Source organism: Eublepharis macularius, chromosome 4 (genome assembly GCF_028583425.1).
Source record: "Eublepharis macularius isolate TG4126 chromosome 4, MPM_Emac_v1.0, whole genome shotgun sequence".
NCBI classification, from domain to species: Eukaryota; Metazoa; Chordata; class Lepidosauria; order Squamata; family Eublepharidae; genus Eublepharis; species Eublepharis macularius.
The window spans coordinates 119,942,790-119,967,304 of record NC_072793.1 but is presented as its reverse complement, the minus strand read 5'-3'; the positions used below and the strand labels follow the sequence as shown (position 1 = coordinate 119,967,304).

Genomic DNA, 24,515 nt, shown 5'->3' with positions numbered 1-24,515 from the left:
TGGTCACATATTCCAGACTTGATCTGCTCCAGAGCAACATAATCAAGTAATGAGTAAGCCTCCCTACCAGGTGGACGTGTTTTCCCTATCCCCTTTTTAACATTGAGCAACCCAATAGGCATAGGGATTCTTGGCCAGTGGAGATGAGATGAAACCATTTTCAGCCTTTCATAGTTAGTAGGGAAGAAGACAGAGAGGGATTCTACAGCAGAGGAAGAGAGAGTATACTTTCCATATAAAGGTCAGTTGGGTTTTCTTTCTCCAGGAGGTAAGTAAGGGTCAATTGTAGTAGAAATACATACAATCATTTGTCTCTACAGGTACCTTTTCCCAGCCTATTTGTAGAAGAACTGAAAGGATGTATCAAGGCAAACAAGTGCCCTGGTGTAGGTCAGTCTCCCCTTCCACAACTCCATTCACATTGATCAGAAGGGTTCAAACAAAAGAAGAGACTAGAGTTAATTATGATATCATTCAGGATGTAGAAACAGTAACATACAAGACTTACAACAAATGCACACTGCCTCCTTGTAAGATAAAAGCAGTGGGGGGTCCTTATTTCCCACTTCCACAATTGCCCTTTAGCCATAAACATGCAGTACCAATTTCATTGAAACTTAATTTATTTAGCTCTCTGGCACATCAATAATCTGGTTGAAAAGAACATTTGTACAGCAACTGAGAGAACCATCTTGCCACGGGTGCACAGAAGAAATGCACGAGATTAGAACCCAGAGGTGTTCATTCAATAACCACATTGCCTCATTTCCATCGTATGTGTAAAACAGCCTAGAAACGGAGCCAGAACATGGCGCTGCGGATACGGTTGTAGTCTGGAAGCTGTTCAATAGGACCTGAGGGAGAAGACAGTTGGTCACTTGAAACACAGGGGGAAAGGCTGTCACTATTTCAGCCGTACCAAAACCTATAAAGGTCTTCAACACAAGTCAAGCCTGGACTATTATATTCTTAAGGCAAGTTACAACAATCTCTCTGTTCTAGGCTCCTCAGCAACTCAAACTGGACTTAACCAACAGGACAAATTTTATATCTTTGGGGGTCTCAGAAAGAGAAAGACTTCAGTCTGAAAGTTTCAGACAATATAATGCTAGATGGAGTGGGGGGGGATTTTGTTGACTTCCCTATTTTGTCTGGAAACACTCCCTGAAAGAGCTTTGATTTCAGCTTTGATTGGAATGTTAATAATTGCAGGTTACAGTTACTGTAACCAACAAAAGCAATTCTGGCAGGTTTTCCAAGGGAAACATTTCCTTGGCCGACAGACAATATTCAGGAATGCTGCTGTGAAGAATCGCCCCACAAGCCAGTATTGTATAATTTAGCATGACCCCAGAAGACTTTTTCCACTCTCAGAAGCAGTTCTATTAGTAGGATAGAACTTTCCCGCCTCCGCCCCCCCCCCCACTGCATTGACCTCTGTGAAATGCTGCTCATGGGGGATATGGGGCCCTCAAGAACATCATGACAGCAAATTGAAGGATGGCCACAGGAAAGGGGAATTGGTGGAAATTACCCTTCCCCTTCAATTAACAGAAAGTTTAGTCTAGATCCAACCCAGTGACTAATTTGGCACAGCTAATCTGAAGCAGCCCAAATGCAGCCTAAGCAAAATTAAAATTAAAATCAGTAACAGATTCAAGGAAAGCAACCAAGGAAACCAAAGAGGTCTCTATGGAAGCAGCTACCATTTATATCTAATTGCTTTTTCACTTCCCAAGTAGTAGACAATACACAAAGTCTAGTCACTTACCTACTGCTGCAACAGCTGGGCATTTGTCATATATGTATTTGGTGCAGACCTCCCGCACAGTTCTGGCATCAACCTCCTAGAAGTAATGCCAGAAAAATGCAGAGAGTCACACTTCAAACACTAAAACTAGAGGCTTTATTTGCCACTAGAAGCAGACTGCCAGCCAAAGATGAGTGTTTTGCTAGCCAGGACACACAAGATAACAAAACTGGTCTAATCTTCTAGGAAAGCTTGCATCAGCTACACTCAACTCACTCTTTCTGAAAACACTGTTGCAATACATGGGACATACATTTTTGTTACTGCAAGGACATTGGCAAATCAAGAATACATACAGAAATTCTGGCATCCCATTCAGCCAGAGGTATCCGACGCCCATAGTTCAATATATGACTTCCAATAGTCTCACAAACAGGAGTGGTACCTGGAAAAGATAACACAATCCATCAGCAGAGTGTCCTTTGACTGTATGTAGCACTTTATGAAATGAGGAGTATTCTGTTAAGGATACACAAGCAACATATATTGTCAGACAACATAGACTGGTTTCTTGTAGTTGTATTCTTTTAAATAATTTATTCAACAAAGCCACAATAGAATAATTTGTTTCGGCGGCTATTTCACATTCTAAAGATTTGATATAAATAAGAACAGCTTGTGGGTCTTACTTTTCTCCTTTGTTGACATTCCAAGAGAGATTTACCACTTCATTAAATAGTAGGCCTGTGGCCACTGAAACAGCACATTTCATGCATCAGATGGTGGATTCTGGCTAATGAAAGCTCAAGTCACAATAAGTTTAGTGATTAAGGTGCCACAATGCTTTTAGTTATATTGGCTGCAGCAATACAAACATTTACAACACAGGACACAAAAATAATCCAAGCTGTGTTGTTTTGGTACACTGCTCAGGGCACATTTTCTAATCAGTAATTGTTAAGAGTATAACCCATGCCTCTTTGTATTCTCTTACATTATGAGGAACAGAAAGTGGGCTGATTGCATGGACAAGCAGTAGTGATGCAGTTACTCATCCTGCTAGGGCTTCATCCCACTTTAATCCCTGGCAAGAATTGTACACCTGTAGGTAGCAATGACAATTCTTCTTCTCAGCAAAGTCACAAAACTTTATTTCTGAACCAAGAGGAAAGGGCAAACGAGAGGAAGACGGCATCAGGACTCAGGAGGGAGTCCAGAATAAGGAGAAACATCATGCAAATATACTTGCAACAAACTTCTCTCAAGATGTGAAACCTGCTTAAAGAATGTGAGTTTGGCTGAGTTTACAACCTACTCAACTTAAGACATACCATCCAGTAGAGAGACAAAGGTACTTCGAAGGATGTTCTTGGCTCTCTTCACCTCACTGTCAGTCACACTGGTGCACAGGCGCATCCTATACCAGAAATGGGGTTGGGAGCAGAAAGGGGGGAGGAGAAGAGGGAGAAAGTTAACCAAACACCTTTGAAAAATGCCCCCTTCACCTCCTTTCACTTGCAACACAGACTTAAAAATAAGACTTTACCAAGATTGCTAATCAGCCGGCATCTTCTGAAAGTTAAGAGCTGGGAAGAAATCAGGTTCAATAACTATGTAACAGGATAAAGGCAGAAGCCAGAATTTTGAAATACAGTGCAAACATGGACAGGAAGTGAAACAGTTAAATACTCCAAAGGGCTCATTTCCAAATGGCTCCTTAATGGTTCTCTATGGAGGAATGCACATAAGTAGGACCCAGCACAGAAAGAGCAGCATGTTAGAAATGCTGATTATAGTACTAAAATAATTTTCTGCACCTTGATGTTTCTCCATTATCTCCATTATCTTCTTTAGTTCCCTTCCTCTAATTAATGTAGAAATGAGGGGTGTGCACCCCCCAATAATTCAGTTGATCCAGATTCAGGAAACCGATGTCAATCTAGAGAATCCTCCCAAACTGAAGCTGGTGGGGTGGGGGTGATGCTCACCAGAACCACAGAGTTTAAAAGGTGTCCAGCCACAGTTTGAAGGGCTCTTTTGGAGCTCAGGTGGGGGTGGAGGGGCAGGATGTAAATGCACTCCCACTTGCTACCTCCGTCCCCTACCCTCCTGCTGTGGTGCAGAGCTTCACACTGGGGCAAGCCACCAGCCCCGAGGCAGGCATTTCTGCCACTTCTTGCAGTGGCTGCCAAGATGCTCTCACTGCCTTCCTCCTCCTCCTCCATGGCTGGCAGCCCTGGCCATGGTGCATCAGGAAGAGATGCCGACCCCGCTCACCCAACATTCCCGGCTCATCTCCTTGTCCCCAATGACAGCTCTGAGAAGGGAGCTACAGTGCCTTGGCAGCAGCAGCCGGAGAGGAGGAAGAAATGGCAGTTTGCCCCCTACCCTCTAAGGGAGAAAGGTGGTGGTGGTGGTGGTGATGGAAGCAGGATTGGCTTCCATTTCTCCTCCTCCCCTGTCATGGACCAACCTGGCCCAGCAGAGCAGAGACTCAGAGGACTCTTCTGAGGAAGAGGCAGCTGGTGAACCTGACCCAGATCCACAGCCAGTGGCAGAGGCACTGCAGGAGGAGGCAGTCTCTGAAGGCTCAGACATAGACCCACAGCCAGGTCCCAGCACATCGGTTCCTCAGCTTCCCAGCCCTGGGCCAGCAGCAGAGAGCCAGGCACCAGCCAGCTCTCCCCCTCAGCTTCCCAGCCCTGGGCCGGCAGCAGAGAGCCAGGTGCAGGCCAGCTCTCCCCCTCCATGACCAGAGCCTCGGGAGCACCATCAGAGGAGGGCTAGGAGAGCCCTCCAAGCCAGAAGGCGCAGTGCCAGGCTAGCAGCACAGCACCGGCCCAGCATCAATAGAGTGCTTGCATGAGCAGGACTGAGACAGCTGGCAGGTGCATGCTATAGCACAAGCAGCTGAGCACTGTGAGGGTTAAAAGAAGCCGAAAAGGGAGTGGCTGTGTGGAAGCAACGCGTCTGCTTACTACTGACCTTGCTGTTGTGTTTGGAACTGAATCCCTTGTCTAGGACCCTGGCTTGTTACTGTGGATTTGACTCTGGAATAGCCCCTTTGGACTAGAAGCTGTGATTGTCATCTAATCTGTGTCTGAAGCTTGGAACTGTGATTCGTCTGGCTTTCACAACTAGGGAGCTTCCCCTGCCTGCAGTCTGAGTCGGTAATCGGGACATCCCCCATCCCCTCTGCTGCAGCTGGCAGTGCCTGAAGGGCTCCTTTGGAGCCACTCTCCTACCAGAGCATGGACCTTGCCTGCAGCCAAATAATCCAGCCTATCAAAGTCTGACTTCCTGGATTCTCCAATGTGATCCAGCATAGCTGGACCAACACAAATACAGCTATTTAGCTAGTTCATGAATCCCAGATTGCACACCCTTCGTGGATATATGAAGTTTCAGTACTGGACTATGCAAACAGCAAGGGACACAGACTAAAGTGCTCCTACTGGAATTCCAAACTAATACAGACACTGACAGAAGTGTCAGCAGGTTAAATGCAATCTGTTAAAATCCTGGGAAGCCTCTAGATGAAAAAATTGCAAACATTCACATCCTATTAACCTGGGGAAAACTAAAGCATCATAGATGGACTAGAGTGAGCTAAATTTTAGACAGCTTTATAAAGTTTTGCCTAGATATAGCATCTGCAAAACTAATATATATATATCCCTTAATCCTTTTGTGATACCATTTTCAGCACTGCTAAATATATTTTATGCTTTCAGTCTGCTGTAATCCTAGTCCTGTTGCTTTGCTTATTAGATGTCTCATCCTACTGACTGCATTGACTTTACACCATATAATCCTTGAGTCTCAGCTAGAAAGTAAGAGAAAATAAATGGGCACTGAAGCCACACTCACCATTCAGCCTGGGCAAAGTGCAGAGTATCTTCAATATTCATACCATCAGTAACAAAATAGAATCCAAAGAGACCCGTATCAGAATAGCAGGTATTGAAGGCCTGAAAACTTTGGCATAGCTTGTTCTCCACTGCGATTGAAGCCAGCTTGCTAGACTGATTCTGTAAAATGAATAATTATATTTGTTAAAAATGCCAAGCTTCCTGAAGAAAGCCAAGCTTCAGTTCACCAAGAAGCTGAGAAAGCAGAAAACTGACTTCTTGACTTGGTACCCACAGTGAACATGGCTGAAACCTCCTCAAGTCCATCTAAGGCAAAAGCTGCTCCCTGACTATGCAGATACAGAGAGAATGCAGTTCAGCCATGTTCTAAAGTAGTTTTAATGAAATTCCCTCCTCCCAAATTTTGGATATCACATCTACAACAAGTAGACCCAACATACAAGATTGCTGCCTTACACTGACAATGCAATCCTAAGAAGAGTTATTCCCATCTAAGACCATTGAAATTAATTGGCTTAGACAGGAGTAACTCTGCTTAGGATTGCACTGTGAGTCAGGCTATTTGTCCATCTATCCCATTACTATCTACCCTGATTAGCAGCGTCTCTCCAAAGTCTTAGGAAGAAGACTTAGCAATACCATCCCAGATGCCTTTAACTGGCAACTTTACCAATGGTTGATCCTGCAGACTCCTGTATTCCTTTATCTGTCCAGGACACCTAGGAGCATATCCTCAGAAGTACATATACCCTTCTGAACAATCACATACCAGTTTGTAGTTCCATTCTTCTTACTCAACTAGCTGGGTTCTCTAATGTGAAGAAACCACAGTTTACTGTGAGGACAGACAATTTTTTCCTACCTCTGCTCCCATCTGTGTATACCTCAAATGCCAAAAAGAGTGCTGACTTATTCAAACAGTGCTACAACTTGCAGTATAATTTCACATTTGGTCAACTGACTGATAGTATTAGAGGTAGCTGTTGGAGCAACCTTTGTTTTAGGACTTGTTTTCATGGTGAGGCCTGCTCTGGACCTAGGTTATGCCAAGTATTATGTCCACTTGATCAGAGTCTGCAAAGCTTGTTGGGAAAACTGTTGGTCTGTGTCTGTGTGAAAAGATGATTTCATACGACATCTTGAGCCTTGTTAGTGTTATTAGCGCCAGGTGCAAGGCCCCTTTGAAACTGCTATGGAAAGGAGATAATCACCAAGGTCATCATGGCTGTACTACATTCCATCTCATTAAGCTTATCTTGAGCCATCTTGGAGGAAGGGCACTGGGGTGAGAACGTGCATCAGCTGCAGATAATCAGGTCCTTATGTCACTGCCATGTTCTGATTGGTCAATTCCTTTTGCCCTGTTCCCGGGTTTTGGGAATAAAGGCTGGTTCACTTAGCTATGCAATTGCTGTAGGTTTGGCTTTAATATGGCCATGCCACTTGCCACCTCAGTCTTGGAGCCTGGGATCTGGACATGACTCCTGGCCTGTGGCTATTTGGATTTACAATCAGGCTTCTATGCCTGAGACTGCGATGCTGGACTTTACATTGCTGACCAATTGTTCTGGCATGTTTAGTGTTAGGTTATTTATTTAGCTTTCTTGTTTTATCTTTCCTTTTATGCACACTTTCTAGTTTAATCATTTAACTCACTTATTAATAAATCATTTATATCTTTATGTAGTGCCTTTTTGATACAACAGCTTCATTCTAAATTCAGTGTGTAGGCCAATTTGGTCCATGCTATCTTTTGTAACTTTTGGTTGGGATTTGTCTTGCTGTCTCTCAAGTACAATCTGGTTAGCCTTGAGGTATGATTCCAACCTCAGTGACAGGACTTAGAAGGGAATTTGGTGGGAGGCTACCAATTTGTTGGGCAGGTGGACCCTGGGCTAGGCTTCCCCTGACTCATGAACGCAGTTGAGTTCTCCACAGTTTAAAGTTCATTTCTTGAAACCTTAAAGACATGTGGCTTTGTGTTTTTCACAGCCTCTTCAATAGACCTGCCTACCTACTTCAGCATAGCAGAAAGCGTCATTACTTTTCAGCTTAGTCAGTGGGTTAAATGAAATCTTAATAATTCAGGAAAGCTTCACAATAATACTCCCAAGATCAAAAAAAGGAAAAGTGCCCCCCTCTCCAAACTGGCACCCCACCTCAACAATATTGCTGCTTGTTTCACCTCCTGCCCATGTGGAGCAGCATTACAAATAATAACTTATCAACAATCTGTGTTGGTAATTCGATACATATACAGTAATAATATTTAAGAAAGCATATCTAATATGTAATGGTGATTACAACACCAATTTAAGGACATATTCTCACACTCTCAAAGTTACTTGCTGTTACACATTATAGTCAAAACAGAAAGGAATATAGTAGTAGATTCCATGATGCAAAACAGAAAACACCCATTCCAATACTTTGTCTTACCTTACCACCACCAAAGGTAAGATCATAGCGCCCAATGACTGAGTTCGCTACTAAAAGGGGAATGTTGTCTGGGTTGGCCCATCCTGGCCCCTCCACTGCAATAGCAACATGAGCCTGAGGCAAAGCATCATCTCTGACTCTGATCTGAAAAACATTAAAGGGGGAATGCAAAGTACAATCAAACCTTTTCTGCAGAAAAAAAGATTTTTCCATCAGAGAGGAGAATTCAAGACTGGAATGGAATCTGTTATACGTAAGTACCCAAGAGGGTCACATTTTAAAACTGCTTAAATAAAAGCTGCCCTGAATTCTGACATTCACATACTGCTTGTTGTGGATACCAAATAATTAAAACTGTACCTCACTCCCAGTGAAGCGGCAGCGTGGAAGAATGGGTACTGTATCTTCCTGGTACTGATAGGGAACATTGCCAAAGTGCTGCCTGGCAAGGTCCACTAGTTCTTTGTGACCAACACCTGGCAAAGAAGGCAAAAAGAGTAACTCATCAGTATAATGACTTCTATTTTCAATAAGTGGCATTTAATTAAGAAAACCAAAAATGTTTCTTATAAGGTTCCGGTAGATATACTGAAATACCATTCTTCAATAAATCTTTGGGGAAGAGCAGTTCAGAATGTACTTACAGGAAAGTTCATAGTCTCCCACCACCCACTAGAAGTTACCAATGGAAATATATTCACCTAGTCACCGTAATGCCACTGCCAACCACAGTCTATCTGTTCTTTCTGCTCTATGCTAAGGCAACACATAGAAACACCTACTAATTTAACTTTGCTTGCTAGCTTGCCCTCTACAAAACTAGCAGAAAAAACAATAAGAATATGGCCAAGTTGTAACACAGGTCTTAGTTATGTAAACTCCAGGGTTCCTTAACCCATTATCACACAATATATACAAGGATCAGAGAATCACATACTTAACAAGAAGAACAGAGGAATTAACAGTGCCATCTTGAATCCTGTTTTCGTTACCTTTCAAAATTTGACTCTGCCATTTGCAGCAGACTGATCCTGCTTCAAAAAGTTTTACCGTCTGCCCTGTGCTGGGCCATGGATATGAGACCACACAACAACAAGCAGCATCCAAGAAGGATATAGTGTTTGAAGGAGGAGCTCCTGATGACTTACTCTATACCATTAAGATTGTACTAACCTCCAGCTGCTGCCAGGACCATGCGAGGGGCTTTGTAATGAGTCTCGATGTACTCTACTAAATTTGCACGAGACAAATTCCTAAGGAAAATACATAGACAATCACTTTAATGATTTACAATATTCAGATAAAATATGTTGTGAGGAATGATGGTTAATATGAGGACAGGAGTGTCACTAATACATTCTTAAATTCTTCCTTTCATCATAACAAAAACATTTCATTTTCTAGCTGCCACTTACACAGCAGATATTTAAATTCTAGCTGGAGTTATGTTTTGACTGAAGAAATGCAGAAAAGAGGGCTGCACCAATGCAGAAAAGGGAGGGATGGGGAAAAAATGATGTTGAACAGCATAAAGAAATTTTTATTTTGCTCAAGGATCCCTATGCATCTTGAAAGCAGCTTCATCAGGGGATCTACCTGGAAGTTTTAACAAATATGTGTTTTGTTTTGGTTCTTATCATGCAATGGTGGCTGCTGCAGGCAGACACTGGGCCCGCATGGCAGGATCTTGTTTTCCTTAATGGTATTCACCAATCTGATTCCAAGGGGAGAGAGCCCTCATGTTATTATTTAACTCTGTTGGTGGGAAGGGAAAATGTGCACAGTGCACATGAATGCAGCTTTCCTCCCCGTTGCCTGGCAATGGCATTTGTCTCCCTGCCAAATGGGTCCTCACAAGGGGAGAACTGTCCTGCCTGTCTTTGGAAATGTTTGGAAGGGGGAATGTGCAGTCATCAATCATAGGCTGTAATTATAAAGACACTTCCCTGGCTGTAAGCACTATTGAATAACATGGGACTCACATCTGAGAAGACCTGTGGGGGGGGGGTCATCTTGGTGTGCTTTGTGGCACTATCTGTCTCCCCCACACCCATCATGGCACTTGCTCAGTCACTGCGAGGAAAAGTGCCACTGGAGTATGTGCAAGCAATCAGTTCAATCAGTCACACTGATAAAAGCCCAGAAGACTTGAATCACGGGCTGCAATTCTAAAGTCACTTCCCTTGGAGTAAGTACGATTTAATGATATGAGACTTACATCTGAGTATACCTACTTAGGATTGCTTCTCCCCATCCTGTGAGCCATTTGTCTACTCTGCCCTTTCAAAAACAATTTGGTTTCCTGGATTTGGTTCACCATTCTGGGAAGCTGCTTTAATGAAATGAAACAATGGTTTCCAGCTTGTTTGTTTAATTTTGCACACCCCTAGCTACAAAGTGACAGCATAGTTGAAGCATTCTGAATACTATAAAATAGTAAAATGTCCAGTAGCACCTTTAAGACTAACTAACTTTACAGAGGCATAAACTTTCGAGAACACAGCTCTCTTCGTCAGATTCATCTATTTTGCAACTACAGACTAACATGACTAACTCCTTTGGATCTATGAATACTATAAAATGCTATATCAATATTGACTATTATTATTATACATCTTATAATCAAGCTCCAGCCCATAGTAACCTGATGTCTTTACTGTACCATGTGTACAACTTCCAGGCACTTACATGCAAAGCACATGCGCAACCCTACCCACCTACCTTCCTTCCTAAAAGACACCTGCTGCAATCAAGCACATATCTTAGCTTTATTCCTCTTGGAATCCATGGTCCTAAAGCATGCATAACTTAATGGCAGTCAATCTCTTAATTACAAGGATACTATATATTTATTTACTTCATTTATACCCTACCTTTCTCCCCAATGAGACTGAAAGCAGCTTATGTCATCCTTCTCTCCTCACAACAACTTTGTGAGGTAGGTTAGGCTGAAGTCTCCATTGCAGAGTGGGGATCTGAACCTGGGTCTCCCAGATCCTAGTCTAACATTACCCACACCTTATTAGCAAAAAAGCTATTATGAATCTAGAAAAAACTGATTTAAAGGAGTTATACATGCAACTATTTCTCAGATTAGGCTCGAATCTCCATTTAGCTGTGAAGTTCATTGGGCGACTTCAGCTACTTCACTTTACTGTTGAGAGAACCATGCAGGCACACCTGAGCTACCTGGTGACATACAGAAATGTAGTAACTAGATCTGAAAATGATTTGCCAACACTGATAAAGCTGACACCTTATAACTTACACCACACTCAAGCACCATACTGCCGTCATAATTCCTTTAACACTGTGGTTCCTGAAGACAGAGGGCTAAGTGTGAAACGGCTCTGTAAGAGATATGGTAATGCCAGTTCTAATGGGAATATGATCATAGTATTTCTTACTGATAAGTGATGCATAAGGTAGCCACCACCAGCTGACTGCCTTAGTTAAGCTCCTGTGCTGGAGCATCCCAGGAAGCATTTCCAGAGCACTCTTCCATGTTGAGGCCTCCTCCTGGGAGAGCTGCAGGTACCTTCTCTTGTCAGCCATGCGCCTCCTACAGAGGTCCCATTTGTTCGCCATACAGATCTTTTAGAGCTGGGAGGTAGCTGTCCCTCCTGTGGTTTGCTGTTTCACTCCAGCTGTGCTGTGGAGCTGCCCCCCTCCATTTTATAAAAGGAAATTACACCCAGAATGAAGAATGATATAAAGCAACAGCTCCATAAGAGGTATGCCTTACATCTTAGACTTCATTTCATTTGCTTGTAACTAGAAGCTTTCTAGAACATAACCTGACAGAGCAGAAGAAATGTGCTTCAAAAACAGGAAACATTTTTATGGGAGGCTTACTTTGTATTCTTTGTTGTTCCTTCAACAGTCTGGCTCAAAGCAGTGCCTTGGTAAGCTGTGGCGTGAAGGTAGTCAAAGACAACATCAGATAAGCTGCCATCAATTTCTTCCATCTCCTGAAGAATGACATTCCGCTCCTTCTCAATCTGGGAATCATCCAAACTACAGTTCTGTACTGCATCAGCCAGAATCTCAACCGCTAAAAGACACACAAAAGAATTTTCTTTATGTCAAACTAGAAGTGGGGAACAACTTAAGATATTTTAGGTAAGAAGAGCCTAAATTGCACAAGTTACAGAGCAGTTTTTGTGACGTTAATATATCAATACAGCCAATTCCCTTCTTGCTTCTAGTAACTAATATCACCTCTAGTTTTCATTCTTATATCTCTGCCAGCTCCATACTTCCTTCCCTTCAGTTCTCCTCTATTTTTATTTTCCTAATTTCAATCTTCTTATGTTCAAGCATCTTGCATGAGAAAAAAGTACCAAGTGCTGGAGGAATGTGTTCTGCAACAAAGCCCAATCTTTGCAAAGAAGGGCAGCACTGTACAAGCAGAAGGAATGCAAAGGAAGCCTTCATAAGCAAATTTTCCATTGCAATTGTTATGAAATGGCACAAAAGCTGCAAACGTCAGTACTGGGATATTTGGAAGGAGGGAACCAATGGGAAAAGATGACATATTTCAGAAAGAAGCAAATTCCAGTGTTGAAAGAATGGCTGAACCATACAGTGAGATGTCTGTCCAGATAGCACAATTTTATACTTCTTGATAAATATAATGATTATATGAACCCATTTTGGCCATCTGAAGGCAACTTCTTCTTGCCAGCAATGTGCTGGCAAGCCCTCAGCAGCAGTGTCTGAATATATATGGCAGATGAATCCCAGAACTAATCAGGTGGAAATTGCTTTCTATTGGATAATATTGGCTTAAATTTAGCCATCACTGCATACGGCAGAACAATTAAAACAAAACCTTATGCAAATATCCTAGGGATAGGTTTTACCCCATGAAGTCAAGTTAAACATTTCTGCAAAGAAAGCAGTTTCTCTCCCCCATGCCAAAAAACACAGCTCAATGACGCTACCTTTGGGCAAATCTTTGGACAAAGCTTTCATGAAGAAGGCTGTCTGCTCACGAGAGGTATAGCTATTGAGATGTGCACCCATGCTCTCCACTTCTTTTTCAAAGGCGGTGCCAGGGCGTTTCTTTGTGCCCTAAAGAGATACCAAGAAGCAAACAGACAGGTAAATAGGTTCTTAGTGCTTGCCCGTGGGTCACTAAAAGCAATGTTATTTGGGGGATGGTGAAGAGTCCTCCTTAGACCATTGGGCAGCATATAAACTCCATGAAATAATTCAGATGTTTAACTACCCCCTTTTGACAAAGTACTGTGACTTAATCTGTGTGTAATTTTAGAAATCACTAGCCCCTTAAAAAAAAAGTATCCCAGAAGGTCTTAAAAATACTAATCAGTTTGAGGACTCAGATGTGACAGAACAATCAGCATGGCTTTGGAAGAAAACTCATGCTTCTCAAATATACTGGCATCATGTTCCGTTTGCATAAGGTGCATGCCCTTGGGGAAGAGCCTCCTGCATCAGTGACAAAGAAATATGCTGCTCTTTAGTGAATGGAGTGATGATAGGATACACTTCGTTCTTATGTCATATACACAAAGATGTTACAAATCAACTGCTACCCTTTTGGATTTCATAGCCTTTTTTGCAAAGGGACTCCACACTATTTTCTTCCTCCTCAATGTAAGATGCAGGAATCTCATTTCAGTTAGTAATGAAGGTATTTGTATTTTATTTTTCATGTTTACAAAGTATAAATATACAGCAACAGGCTGTACATTTCATAGTGATTTTGAACATTATGAAGAGGTGAACCCAAATTTTTCATGGAGACTTCCGAGTCTCCTCTTCTTTCCTGGTGGCACAACCTACCTACATGAAAACTGTAACCTACTTTAACCTGGTTTGGGCACTGCTGCTCTGAACTATGGCTGGATCCAGAAATCCATGAATGTAAGGTTTGCAAATCTTTCCCATGTTCCCTTCCCCTCAGCAGTCTTTTCCAACCCCTAGAAAGTTTATAGCCGGTGCATGGAGTAATAGCTGTGAGACTTGAGATACTGCAGTGAGAATGGGAAAGGGCATGAAAAGGATTGCTGGGGAAAGAGGAATGCAGAACAGCCTTCTGTCTGTCCACACATTATGCTGCTGGATCCGACCCCTATATCCCTAGTCTTGTTCACAAAGGTGACTACAATTAGGCCAGAAGTAATTTCCAAATAATGCATTTGCATTTAAGAACCCCGTCAAAGACACACTGCAAAAAAGAACAAACTTTAATGCCATGAAGGAAGTTTTAAAAGCAGGGACAGTATAGACTGAAATATATATACTCCTATGGTCATGCTAATATATAATCGTAATTTTATTCTGAAAGTCGAAGAAGGATACTCTTTTATGATTTTTCAGTATTCAGATGTTGGATAAACAACCTGCAATCAGCCTTCTTGTGTTAATCATCACAAAACCAAGACAGCTTATCACCTCACCTTGAATGCCAGATGTTCCACAAAATTGCTAACTCCATTGTTCTTTTCATTTTCATAGCGGCTTCCTACATCAAGCCACACTCCTACCTGACATAAATGAAGATTAATTAGATATATTAAATAACAGATTAACTGTAGAGAAAATTGCATGCCATTAAGAGCACACTCAAAAAGAGTCCAGTAGCACCTTCCTCTGCATCTAAGAGCGCACTGAAATCAAGAGTTTGCACAGTGCTTCTACTGCATGAAGAATTATAATTACAGCTCTACTTCACCATGTCACATGTAATTTACAGTGGCCAGAGACGGTACACACCTTAAGTTGGGTAAAGAGGTACACACTACAAGTTGGATCCAGCCAACTTTTAAACTGGTGAAAAAGTGAGCAAGGGTTCATTTTAACCATCAAAAAACGCTATGCTGGGGATTTATGATATCTGCATGGCCAAAAGGCATGTAGAATGAGGGCTGTGGTGAGGAGGAGAATTAGGCAGGATTGGGTGAAAAAGCTGGTTAGATTCAAACCCACAGAAATTACTGATGAAGTACAGTTTGTCTATTCCCATTTATCTAAGGCATATTTAACGTGCCAAGGCTCGAGCTTACATGGTGGATACACCGTGCCACTGGAAGAGTGTCTCAGAAAAGTTATTCCAGACAGCTTTTGGCATAGCCTGAGCAAAGGGGGGACACTCTGCTGGTGAAGGCACAAGGTGTTTTTAGATAGGTTTTTAATGTTTTTACTTCTTTTTAATGTTTATCAATTTGTTTTTATATTGCTATCACCCACCTTTGGTCCTGAGATTCTCACAAGAAAGGCAGGCATATCAATAAATACTTGCTAATTTTATTCAAAATCTAAACATCATTACATGCACCATTGGATTTTGATCTAAACATAACAAACTATAATCCGAAACTCAATTACAAAGGAATAAATCCCACTGAATTCAAAGGGGCTTATTTCTGCACAAAAATTTACTTCATTTACACCCCACCCTTCTCCCCAATGGGGACCTGAAGCAGCTCTTCTCTATTTTATACTCACAACAACCCTGTGAGGTAGGTTAGACTAAACGTGTGTCAGTGAACCAAGCAGGCATGCTGTTTTCCTGCTTCTGACATGCATTCTCCCACTGGGTGGACCTCCCTCCTGTCCTTACCTCTGGGCAGAAATGGGGGCAGAAATTATGTTGCACAACACAATGATGTAATGTCCAGGGGAAAACTCTGACACTCTGGAAACTCTGGTTTCCAGAGTGCATGATGTCACATCTGCCCCTTGCCCCCCACCAAAGCTCCTATGAGGGCCAGGCAACAGCTTCCAAGTTTCTATGGCAGAGTGAAGATTCAAACCTCAGTCTTTCAGATCCTATGCCAACTCTCTAACCACTACACCACACCATACTTAAGCAAAATACAGAGGCATTCACAAGAAATTGCTGAATGATTGAAGTTTACAGTTCTAAAAAAGCCTGCTCAGACCCAATTGGTAATTTCTCACTTTAGTCCATGGATTTGAATCCAGGTTCCCCCAGACCTAAAATACATCTAACATGTGCATTGGAAGGGAAGATCAGTAATAGCAAGAAAATCTGACCATTATTACTAGCTTTCTCATCAAGGAATTCATGATAGTTTCTGAGGAATCTCATCACCTCCTCCCTGCCTGAATCTGGTTTGAAGACCGCTATCATAGTTCCTTATCAATACATGAAGGGCATAGGTGCATTCTCAGTTGTGAACTGCCTTTTTGTTTTAAAGAAATGCTGATATTTTTAAAGCAATGGAAGCAACCATTTGGTTTCTGTTATGTTGCTCAATTATCTTGGCTTTTCTGCTTTAGGGACCCCCTCCCCCTGTTTTTAAAATGTTACTTTCTGTCATGAAATTTAGGAATAAGGCAAGTTAAACTTACTGTACAAGTAGGATCGTTCGACTGTTCAGATGCTACCCGAAATCCATTGTCTAGAGTGGTGACCTGTGTTTCAGGGAGGCTATGCAGCACCTGGGCATAGGATACAGTGCTTCCTCTTCTTGTCAAACTCCACAAGGCTGGCTAAAAAGATGTCTACTATCAAACCATAATTCATTGATCAATATGAATGATACACACAAAAAGAGTCATGTAATGGTGCTAGAAATGCATGGTAACACTTTAATAGAAAGTGCTCAAGTAAAAATGTATGAGATTATGGAGCGTTACTTAACTGACAAAATACTATTCATAAACAATGTAAGTATTTAGAAACTAATCTCCAATATGAACTAATCTCCAAAACAAGAAAAAAATAAACATTCCAGCTCTGCTGACTAGACATTTTTTAAAAAAATTACATACTGCAGTCAAACATAACACAAAGCTCCAAAATACAACAACTTCCTCGCTGCTCAAGCAAGTACTGGACACTCACAACACAGGGAATAAGAGTTCATGCTTCTCATGTAACTTCAAACAAACCAAACTGTACAACCTTCTTTGAGGTTAAATAGCAGCAGCTTTAGAAGTAAACACAAGAAAGTGGCCCAAATGTTTTGTTAAGACAAGTAAAACACTGTTCATTAGATTTTAACTTGTTCTAAGCAGGATCATACGTTTCACTGACATTCACTGACGAGTTGTTTCCAAACTGTTTTCTCCCACAATAACACAAAATAACCAGTGTAGCCAAAGCACTGACAATTTATTCTTTGTAGGCTCTTCAGATTTTGACATTACCAAATTCCTGTATTGACCTCCCAAGAAGTCCTTTACTAAAAGAAACACTAAAAGTCCATTCACAGGATACTGGAAGCAGACTACAATATGAACTAGACAAGAATAACTTGAGTTTCGATCATCACAGAGCCCTGCATCCTTATTCTTCAGCAGTCTATTATTTTACCATACCTCAATAGCTTCCGAGATCATTGCTGCTGCTCGGAGGGTACCTTTGCCTTTAACAATAAAACAGGCAAATATTAATTGCACCTGTTGAATTTCTACCCATCACACAACTGTAAGATGCACAAGAACCCAATCAAAAAAAGATGGCAACTATGTATCTTAGCAGAAAATTTTCAATTTACAATGAAACATTAGGAACCAGCCATGTGATCACTTCAACACATACTTAAATTCAGTTCATGTTTCTATTTTCATTATCCTGTGAATCAGCATTAAATGTGCACAAGGCACTCATTTATTCTGCAGCACTCAGAATCAGGAGAGGATTATAAGGGTAGTTTCTTTTGTCCATCTCACTGTTAAACGGCTAATGGTGAAACTGAGCAGACACAGTACCATAACGAGGCTTCGCTAAAGTGCACAAACACTTTTCTGAGACCATGGTCTCAGAATGCCATCTAGGGAATACTTTAAAGAAAACCAGTGCTTCTAGGGACTAGCCTCCTCAAGTCTCTATGCACGAGAACGGGCAGCAGTCACTCTACAGCAAAGGAAAGGACTCTGCGGATGCACTGGGCACTACCTCACATCCGTTTCTTCAAAGAAAAGGGCCATGACCCCAAGTGGGAGGGGTGATGGCGCTACATCGGCACGGTAAGAAAAGGCGGAGGCACAACACGAATACTCGCAAATGATTATTCTATTCAAACCAGAACGCAAATATGTGATGCGATTTTTAGGCTGGAGTGAGGGCGAGGCGGATGCAACCTGGCCTGGCCTGTTCCCCTTGACCTTCGAGAGGAGACGGCTCAGCAGGGCTCCTCCTCATCCTCCTTTTCGCCTGTTCTAGCGCTACCCCCATCTCTAGTCAGGAGCCCAGCCAAGCAACCACTCACCGGTGACTGAGAGCCCCGCAGAAGAGCCCGGCCGGCAACACAACCCACCGCCCGACATGCAGAGGACGCCGCCATCTTGCCCCCAACTGGCTTTGACAGGCGGAGAATAACGCATGCGCAGCAGGAACCTCCCATTCGCGGAGGCAGAAGATGCGCATGCGCAAGGTGATGTCCCACTTTCTAACCTTATGGCCCGGGCCGAGTGACTTTTTCCATAGAGACGAATTACAGAGCGGTCGTCGCGCTTTTCAGCGCAGAACCTTGTATCTCGAGCAGTGCTGGGAAGCTCAACAATGAGGAGCCTGGAGGGATTTTAAAATCGTGTACGGCGATAACCCCCCCCCCCCACACACACACACACCTTCAAAATGTCTCCACAGCTATTATTGTTTCCATGGATACAGAAAAAACGAAGAATGGCACCATCCTGACCATCCAGTAGCCAGAGTAGAAAGCCTGTTGAGTTTTAGGCAGCTAACGCCGATGTTGACTGCGGTGCATGCGACTCTGGGCTTTTTCTGTGTTTTCGGAATTGTCCCTGTCATAAGCAGACAAAAATGCATTTTTCTCTCTTGGTCTTTATCCCCCATTTTGTCTCTGTGGCCAACATGGCTTCCCCTGTGGAACCACCCCCTCCCCTGAAAATCTGTTTACTATGTGCAAAATATTGATGACCATGTGCTCCGCCTGCTTCAATCCGCTTTTAAGGGGGGGCTTTATTCATATTTTTAGGCGAAGTATTTGCATATGCTCCAGTATTTCACAGATGTATATAATTTACCTTTAAAACTAACCAACTTTATTGTAGCATAATCTTTCGAGGGGACAGGGTAAAAGCCGGAACGAGACGTAACAGGCCGGAACGGGCACTAAAGAAATGCCAGTGCCACAAAAAAGAGGGGGATGTGTTAGAGACACTCCAGAACAATATTTTAGAAATGAAAACTCTGGACTGGCACCCTTTAATTAACCCATTCCATGCCCAAAAGCTCCCGGGACAGCACAAAACAGCCTGGAACGGGCACTAAAGAAATGCCAGTGCCACAAAAAACAGTGGGATGTGGTAGAGACACTCCAGAACAATATTTTAGAAATGAAAACTCTGGACTGCCCCGCTTTTATTAACCCGTTCCATGCCAAAAAGCTCATGGAACAGCACAAAACAGCCCGGAACGGGCACTAAAGAAATGCCAGTGCCACAAAAAAAAAATCCTTTGTCTGATCCAGCAAGAAAATTCCTTAGGTCAGAGGAAATGTATTTCATAGATGGATTTTGGCCCTTCTTAGTTTCCCTAGCCAGGGGTGGAGGCTCAGAATCAGCATGTCAGCCAGCATGTGAAAACATTTTGGTCAGTGGTTGTGATCTGTTCTTTCCACAGCTCCAGTCATGACACAGCTGGAAAGAGGCAACTTCTTCAATGAAATCATCACTAAGCATCACCTTTTTGCATCAGTGCATGATGCTGTTACCTATGTCACTAGGAACCGGGGAGAAAACTGCCACAGTAAGCAGTCTGCTTTTTTTTTTCATTTACTGAAAATTATACTCCTGAATAATCTTTTGATTTCATACATATTTGTCTGAGTTTCTTATTGTCGTTTCCAAGCCAGACATTCATTTTCAAACCTCACTATTCAAGTATTGTTCCTCTATAACAGGTTCAGTGAGTCTCTTTATTGCATCACAAGTGTAATTTACAGTGCAATCCTAAACAGAGTTATACTCTTCTAAATCCATTGAATTCAGTGAGTTTAGAAAGCTATAAACGATCTGTTTAGGATTGCATTGTTAGCCTTCCCTGCACTGTAGGCCCAGTACACTCTCCATATTCCAGCCCCCAAAAGGCGTCCCCTACTTTATGTGCTAAGAAGGTTCCCCCCATCAATGCCAAGCCACTGCATGCTCTCCAGAACATATATTAGGATCAGATGCCTTTGTTTAAACTACTCTGCAGCTGGAATACTAGTATAATGGCTGAGATGCAAATCAGTAAAGTACCCAAATTCAAATGTGACCTCTGCTGTGAATTTACTAGGTTGCCTTAAGGAAGCGACTCATTCTCAGCCTTTAACCGTTCCCCATTTCCTCACTTACAGAATTCTTGCAAGGACTGCTATACCAGTAACTATACAACTATTTATTTATGTATTAAATATGCATCCAGTCCTTCTACAAGGTACTCATGGTAACTTGTAACATAAAAAACAGAATAATATATGAAAATAATAAATATAAACAATATGTAATTTATTTAATATATTTTTACCCATCCCTACTTCCAAGAAGCATGGGGCAGCATGCATGGTTCTTTGGTCCTTCATTTTATCCTAACAACAATCCTGTGTGGTAGGTTAGGCTGAGAGTCTGTGACTAACCCTAGATTTCTCACGAGCTTCACAGCAGAGTGGGGATTTGAATCTGGATCTCCCAGATCGTAGACCCCTACACTGGCACAATAAAAATTATAATAACAAAACCAAATATATCAGCAGAAAAAAGCAACAATGATCAGAAAATACCACCACCCCAGAATTTTAATAACAATAACACTAATAGTAATATCCAATTTTTGTCTATAAGATCCAACTGCACTATTAAAAGTGATAAAACTACAGAAAAAAGCCTGACAGAGAATCAACCTACTGGTATTTTTATCCAGTCAAAATTTGTAGGTTTCATTTTTCTCCCAAGCAGCAAACAATGATGTGATACACACAGGGACGACACTGTGAACAGAGGAGACCCTTATTCATCCAGTTTAAGACATGTACTTTGGGTGAATCTTGGCAATTCCTCTGATGGACATAAGGAAGATTATTACTGAACACGTTCTGGCAGACTGGCAGACTATATCCAAACTATCAAGAGATATGTGCACTTTAGATGGTGAACAGGAAACCAACGGGATGTTCAATTGATTTGAAGTATGTTCAGAAGCAACCAAAACTATTGGGTTTTTTTTTCTTCATAGGACTTGTTCAACACTAAAATGTAACCAGTGAATCAACCTCTCTGTGTCTCTCACAGAAGAGCAGGAGCCTGGCATGTTTTTAGGTGACTGACTGAATGGCTGTTTTTGCTGGTAAAAGTGAATAACATGGGATTCTTTATCACTGTGAATCTGCTGAAGAAAGAAGCCATCTAATCAAGTGCCTGAGAAACTGGGGAGGTTGGAGGTTTGGCCTGTAGAAGCTTGATCAAACTTTGGAAGAATTGTGAATCTGGACTTTTGAGTGATAACTTCTAGTCCTCTGAACCAACTACAGGCACCACAATTCCTGCCAAGGGGGGAAAAAAACCCTTTCAGATACTGGATATGTTTCACTTGTTGCTGGGGATGTGTTTTTGCAGTCAATAAAAAAACTTTACTATACAAAAATTGCTGTACATGGCAGAAATGGATAAAATGATGAGAAAGTTGAGAGAACAGAATCCAGAAGAATTTCTTAATGACTGGGGTAAACTAAAACAGTATTTGGAAAAGAAGTGGGACGTAAAGGGACAATTATGGTTGTTAGATAACTATTAATTTTGCAGAAAGGAGGAGATACTGATCTTTACAAGAGAAGAGAGGAGATAAGTTAGAAACATAATGTAACTGATAGTTTGATGTTAAGTTTTGTTTAATCTAATATATATTATCTATTTTACTAGTGTGTTAAGATAGTTAAGAATAGAAAAGGGGATATAAGTAGTAGATTTAGATAGCGGGTTGGAAAACTGTTGGAAGTCTTAGATTAAGGGGGGAGGGGAAAGGGTGGGAGAATATGGAAGTGAGGGTCTTAATTGAAAATCTGTAATATTAATTTTTACTCACCCAATAAAATTGTTTTATAAAATAAAAAGACTTTACTGGGGCAACTTGCCTACGTGCATGAAAATCTCTGTTGCACAGTAAAGGCAGAAAATCAACTTGGATTTCTCTGCGAACATCTATTCATATTTTTTCCTTCTCTCTTGGATTGGTATTTAAAATCATATCCTAGAATGTAAGGTGTTGACTTGAGTTGTATTTTCATGCCTGTTTTCATTGACAGAAATGTTTTTGTTTCATGCTGCAATGAATGGGAAGTTGTTTGCCTGAGGAAAATACACACATACCTGGGAACTCTTTCATTAAAGGCTTGAGTTGTATTCAGGGAGGAAGGCAGTCACGTATATGGTAATAGACGGGGGGTGGGGGGTTTGTTTCCTACATTTGGAGTTTCCCAAAAGTTGTTGGGTCACCTCACATCCAAGTAGTTAGGGAACTAAGCCCCCTTGGTCACTTCTCAGCTCAGAGAAAGAGGCAAGGGTGATCCCGAGGGTGAAGCCAATGTTATATGACAAATGCCACTTACTGAAGCACTGTATAGGAAGTGAGAATAGGAGCTGTTATCTAGCTGTTGTGAAAACCAAAATGCTTATAGTATGTACTGAAGTAATTAATGTTTGGAATTTTGATCCTCAAAAGGTTTCTTGAGCAAGCACCTGACAAAATGAATTGTATGTGTACTTAGAATGCTTGAATTATTGAAATCATACATCTGAATTCCTTGCTGTGGCAGGGCTGAGCAGCTCCTGTGTGGCCTGGAGCACCGAAGCCTGTAACATGCTAGGCAAAGGTCTAGGTTCCATACATCCTATTCCACTAAGAATGCACTGGACTCAAAAATCAGTTCAGTGACCAGCATTAATCAAAGCTTTATGCTGTTGAGGCATGGAAGTGGTTGACAGCGCCCTTCCTACCACATGTCCCACAAATTCCTCTCGCTACTCTATCAGCCACTCCTAAGAGCATCTTGCCATTGCTTTTAAAGTTTGTCTCAACAGCAGCCTGGCCCAGTTGCCTTGCAGCCCCATCCTCTCTCAGTTGCTGCTGATCTCTGCCAGCGCTGCTCGTGCCTGGGATCATCAGCTAAAAGCTCCTCCAACTGATGTGTGCTCTGCCCTCCTACAGCCAGCTTCTCAATGCTTTATGCTGTTGACACCCTTTCCTTTCCACCAACATTTCTAGGCTCCCTGAAGGCTGCAGGCCTCCTGACCTTAAGTGGGTATAAGTCCCCATCACACTAGTTACTGCGCACAAAGTATTAATTTAGCAAGATGATTAACAACTGAAATAAGAACACACAAAACGTCCGATGAATTTTTGATTCATCTGAGTGCAGTTCTACTTTTTCTAAACACTGTCATATTCCACTATTTTTCCGAGTGGATGAGGAAAAATTAGGCAAGCTGCAAATAAGAAGAGATTTTATACAGGCAGAAAAAACCAAGACATGAGATAGCACTTCATATTATTTATTGTCAATACAATTCATGTTTCGGTCATGTAAAGAAATGCCATAAACCCCAGAATTTCCAGTCAAAGCTCACTGTAATTGCATTTATACTACAGGGTTGTGGTAAGGAAGCATCTTTCAGGGAAAAGACTAGTAGAGTGAGTCATTCCCCAGCCTCAGAGCAATCAACCCAAGGACATGTGAATGGCTCTGGCCTAGGGATAGCAGAGATAACAGCTCACACCTCACCTTGAGAGTAACCCGAGAATACAGAATCTAAATGATCAAAGTGTAGAGCGTATCTTCTCTCTTTGAAGATGAAGAGAAGGATCATCTACAAGGGGGTGAGCAAGGAGAGGTTATATATTTCCTGACTACATGGAAGAAGCAGTTACTTGCTCTTATTTTGTCTCAAGGTATGAAGGACTAAGTTTTTACCTTGGGAACTCAATCTTGAGTACATGAGGAACAATGGGAGAAGTCCTAACTCTGACAACGAAGGTAATGGAACTTTTCCAAGGCCTTGTACATCCAAGGAGAAGTATCTGTTCTTATTTAAAAATGTATTTGGAACAAGTCTAAAACAGGATTAGAAGGATTGAATTTATTCATTTTTCTTTTCATCGTTGCTTGGTTCTGCTGCATACAGAAGTTTTGTTTGTGCCTTGTTCTTTTATTAAACTTTTATAATTTGAATACTGGAAGTCTCATTTCTGTACCCATATAATGCCTCAGTCACGTTTACTAAAGGAGAAGTGGAGGGGGCAGGTTAAGCTTTCCATCCCCAAGTGTGTGAAAGAGTGCTGGAGTCCCAGTCCTCCCAGTGAGAGATGCTTGTATGATTGGGTGAGGTGATGGAAATACTGAGAGTTAAACCAGGAGAAAAGGGGTAAAGGGCATCAACAGGCAGTGACTTGGAATGGTCATGGAGCTTTTGAACTCCCCATGGACAGAAATGGGGCCTCAAGAAGACTTTCT

General features: G+C 41.8%; 1 protein-coding gene and 1 long non-coding RNA gene across 3 annotated transcripts; one reads left to right on the top strand and one right to left on the bottom strand.

Annotated features, from left to right (window-relative positions):
• Window positions 1-605: 605 nt before the first annotated feature.
• Window positions 606-18,402, bottom strand: LOC129326866 (cytochrome b-c1 complex subunit 1, mitochondrial). Of its 2 annotated transcripts, XM_054975164.1 has the most exons (14): window positions 18,273-18,402; window positions 17,380-17,426; window positions 16,408-16,548; window positions 14,490-14,576; window positions 13,008-13,137; window positions 11,917-12,115; window positions 9,235-9,314; window positions 8,422-8,537; window positions 8,062-8,205; window positions 5,621-5,781; window positions 3,082-3,167; window positions 2,107-2,195; window positions 1,772-1,847; window positions 606-854 (listed from the first exon to the last, which is right to left on the bottom strand). In XM_054975164.1, exons 1-14 carry the CDS (start codon window positions 18,385-18,387, stop codon window positions 790-792), a joined length of 1,536 nt encoding a protein of 511 aa, XP_054831139.1. In that variant the 5' UTR covers window positions 18,388-18,402; the 3' UTR covers window positions 606-789. The 2 variants fall into 2 exon arrangements, with proteins under 2 accessions (XP_054831139.1, XP_054831140.1); XM_054975165.1 differs by lacking the exon at window positions 17,380-17,426 and having other exon boundaries at window positions 18,273-18,362.
• Window positions 18,403-19,652: 1,250 nt separating this feature from the next.
• On the top strand, window positions 19,653-24,233 carry LOC129326867 (uncharacterized). The gene is made up of 2 exons (XR_008596761.1): window positions 19,653-19,777; window positions 21,245-24,233. It is a non-coding gene; the product is annotated as an uncharacterized LOC129326867 (long non-coding RNA).
• Window positions 24,234-24,515: the final 282 nt, after the last annotated feature.

What these genes read in the sequence shown, in the direction of transcription:
- LOC129326866 (XM_054975164.1), bottom strand. Translation starts at nt 18,387, where the DNA reads ATGCGTTATTCTCCGCCTGTCAAAGCCAGTTGGGGGCAAGATGGCGGC. An exon ending in TGATCTCGGAAGCTATTGAG is followed by an intron (nt 16,549 to 17,379) that starts GTATGGTAAAAT and finishes ACATCTTTTTAG; the next exon opens with CCAGCCTTGTGGAGTTTGAC. An exon ending in GGTCCTGGCAGCAGCTGGAG is followed by an intron (nt 8,538 to 9,234) that starts GTTAGTACAATC and finishes CTTCTTTGCCAG; the next exon opens with GTGTTGGTCACAAAGAACTA.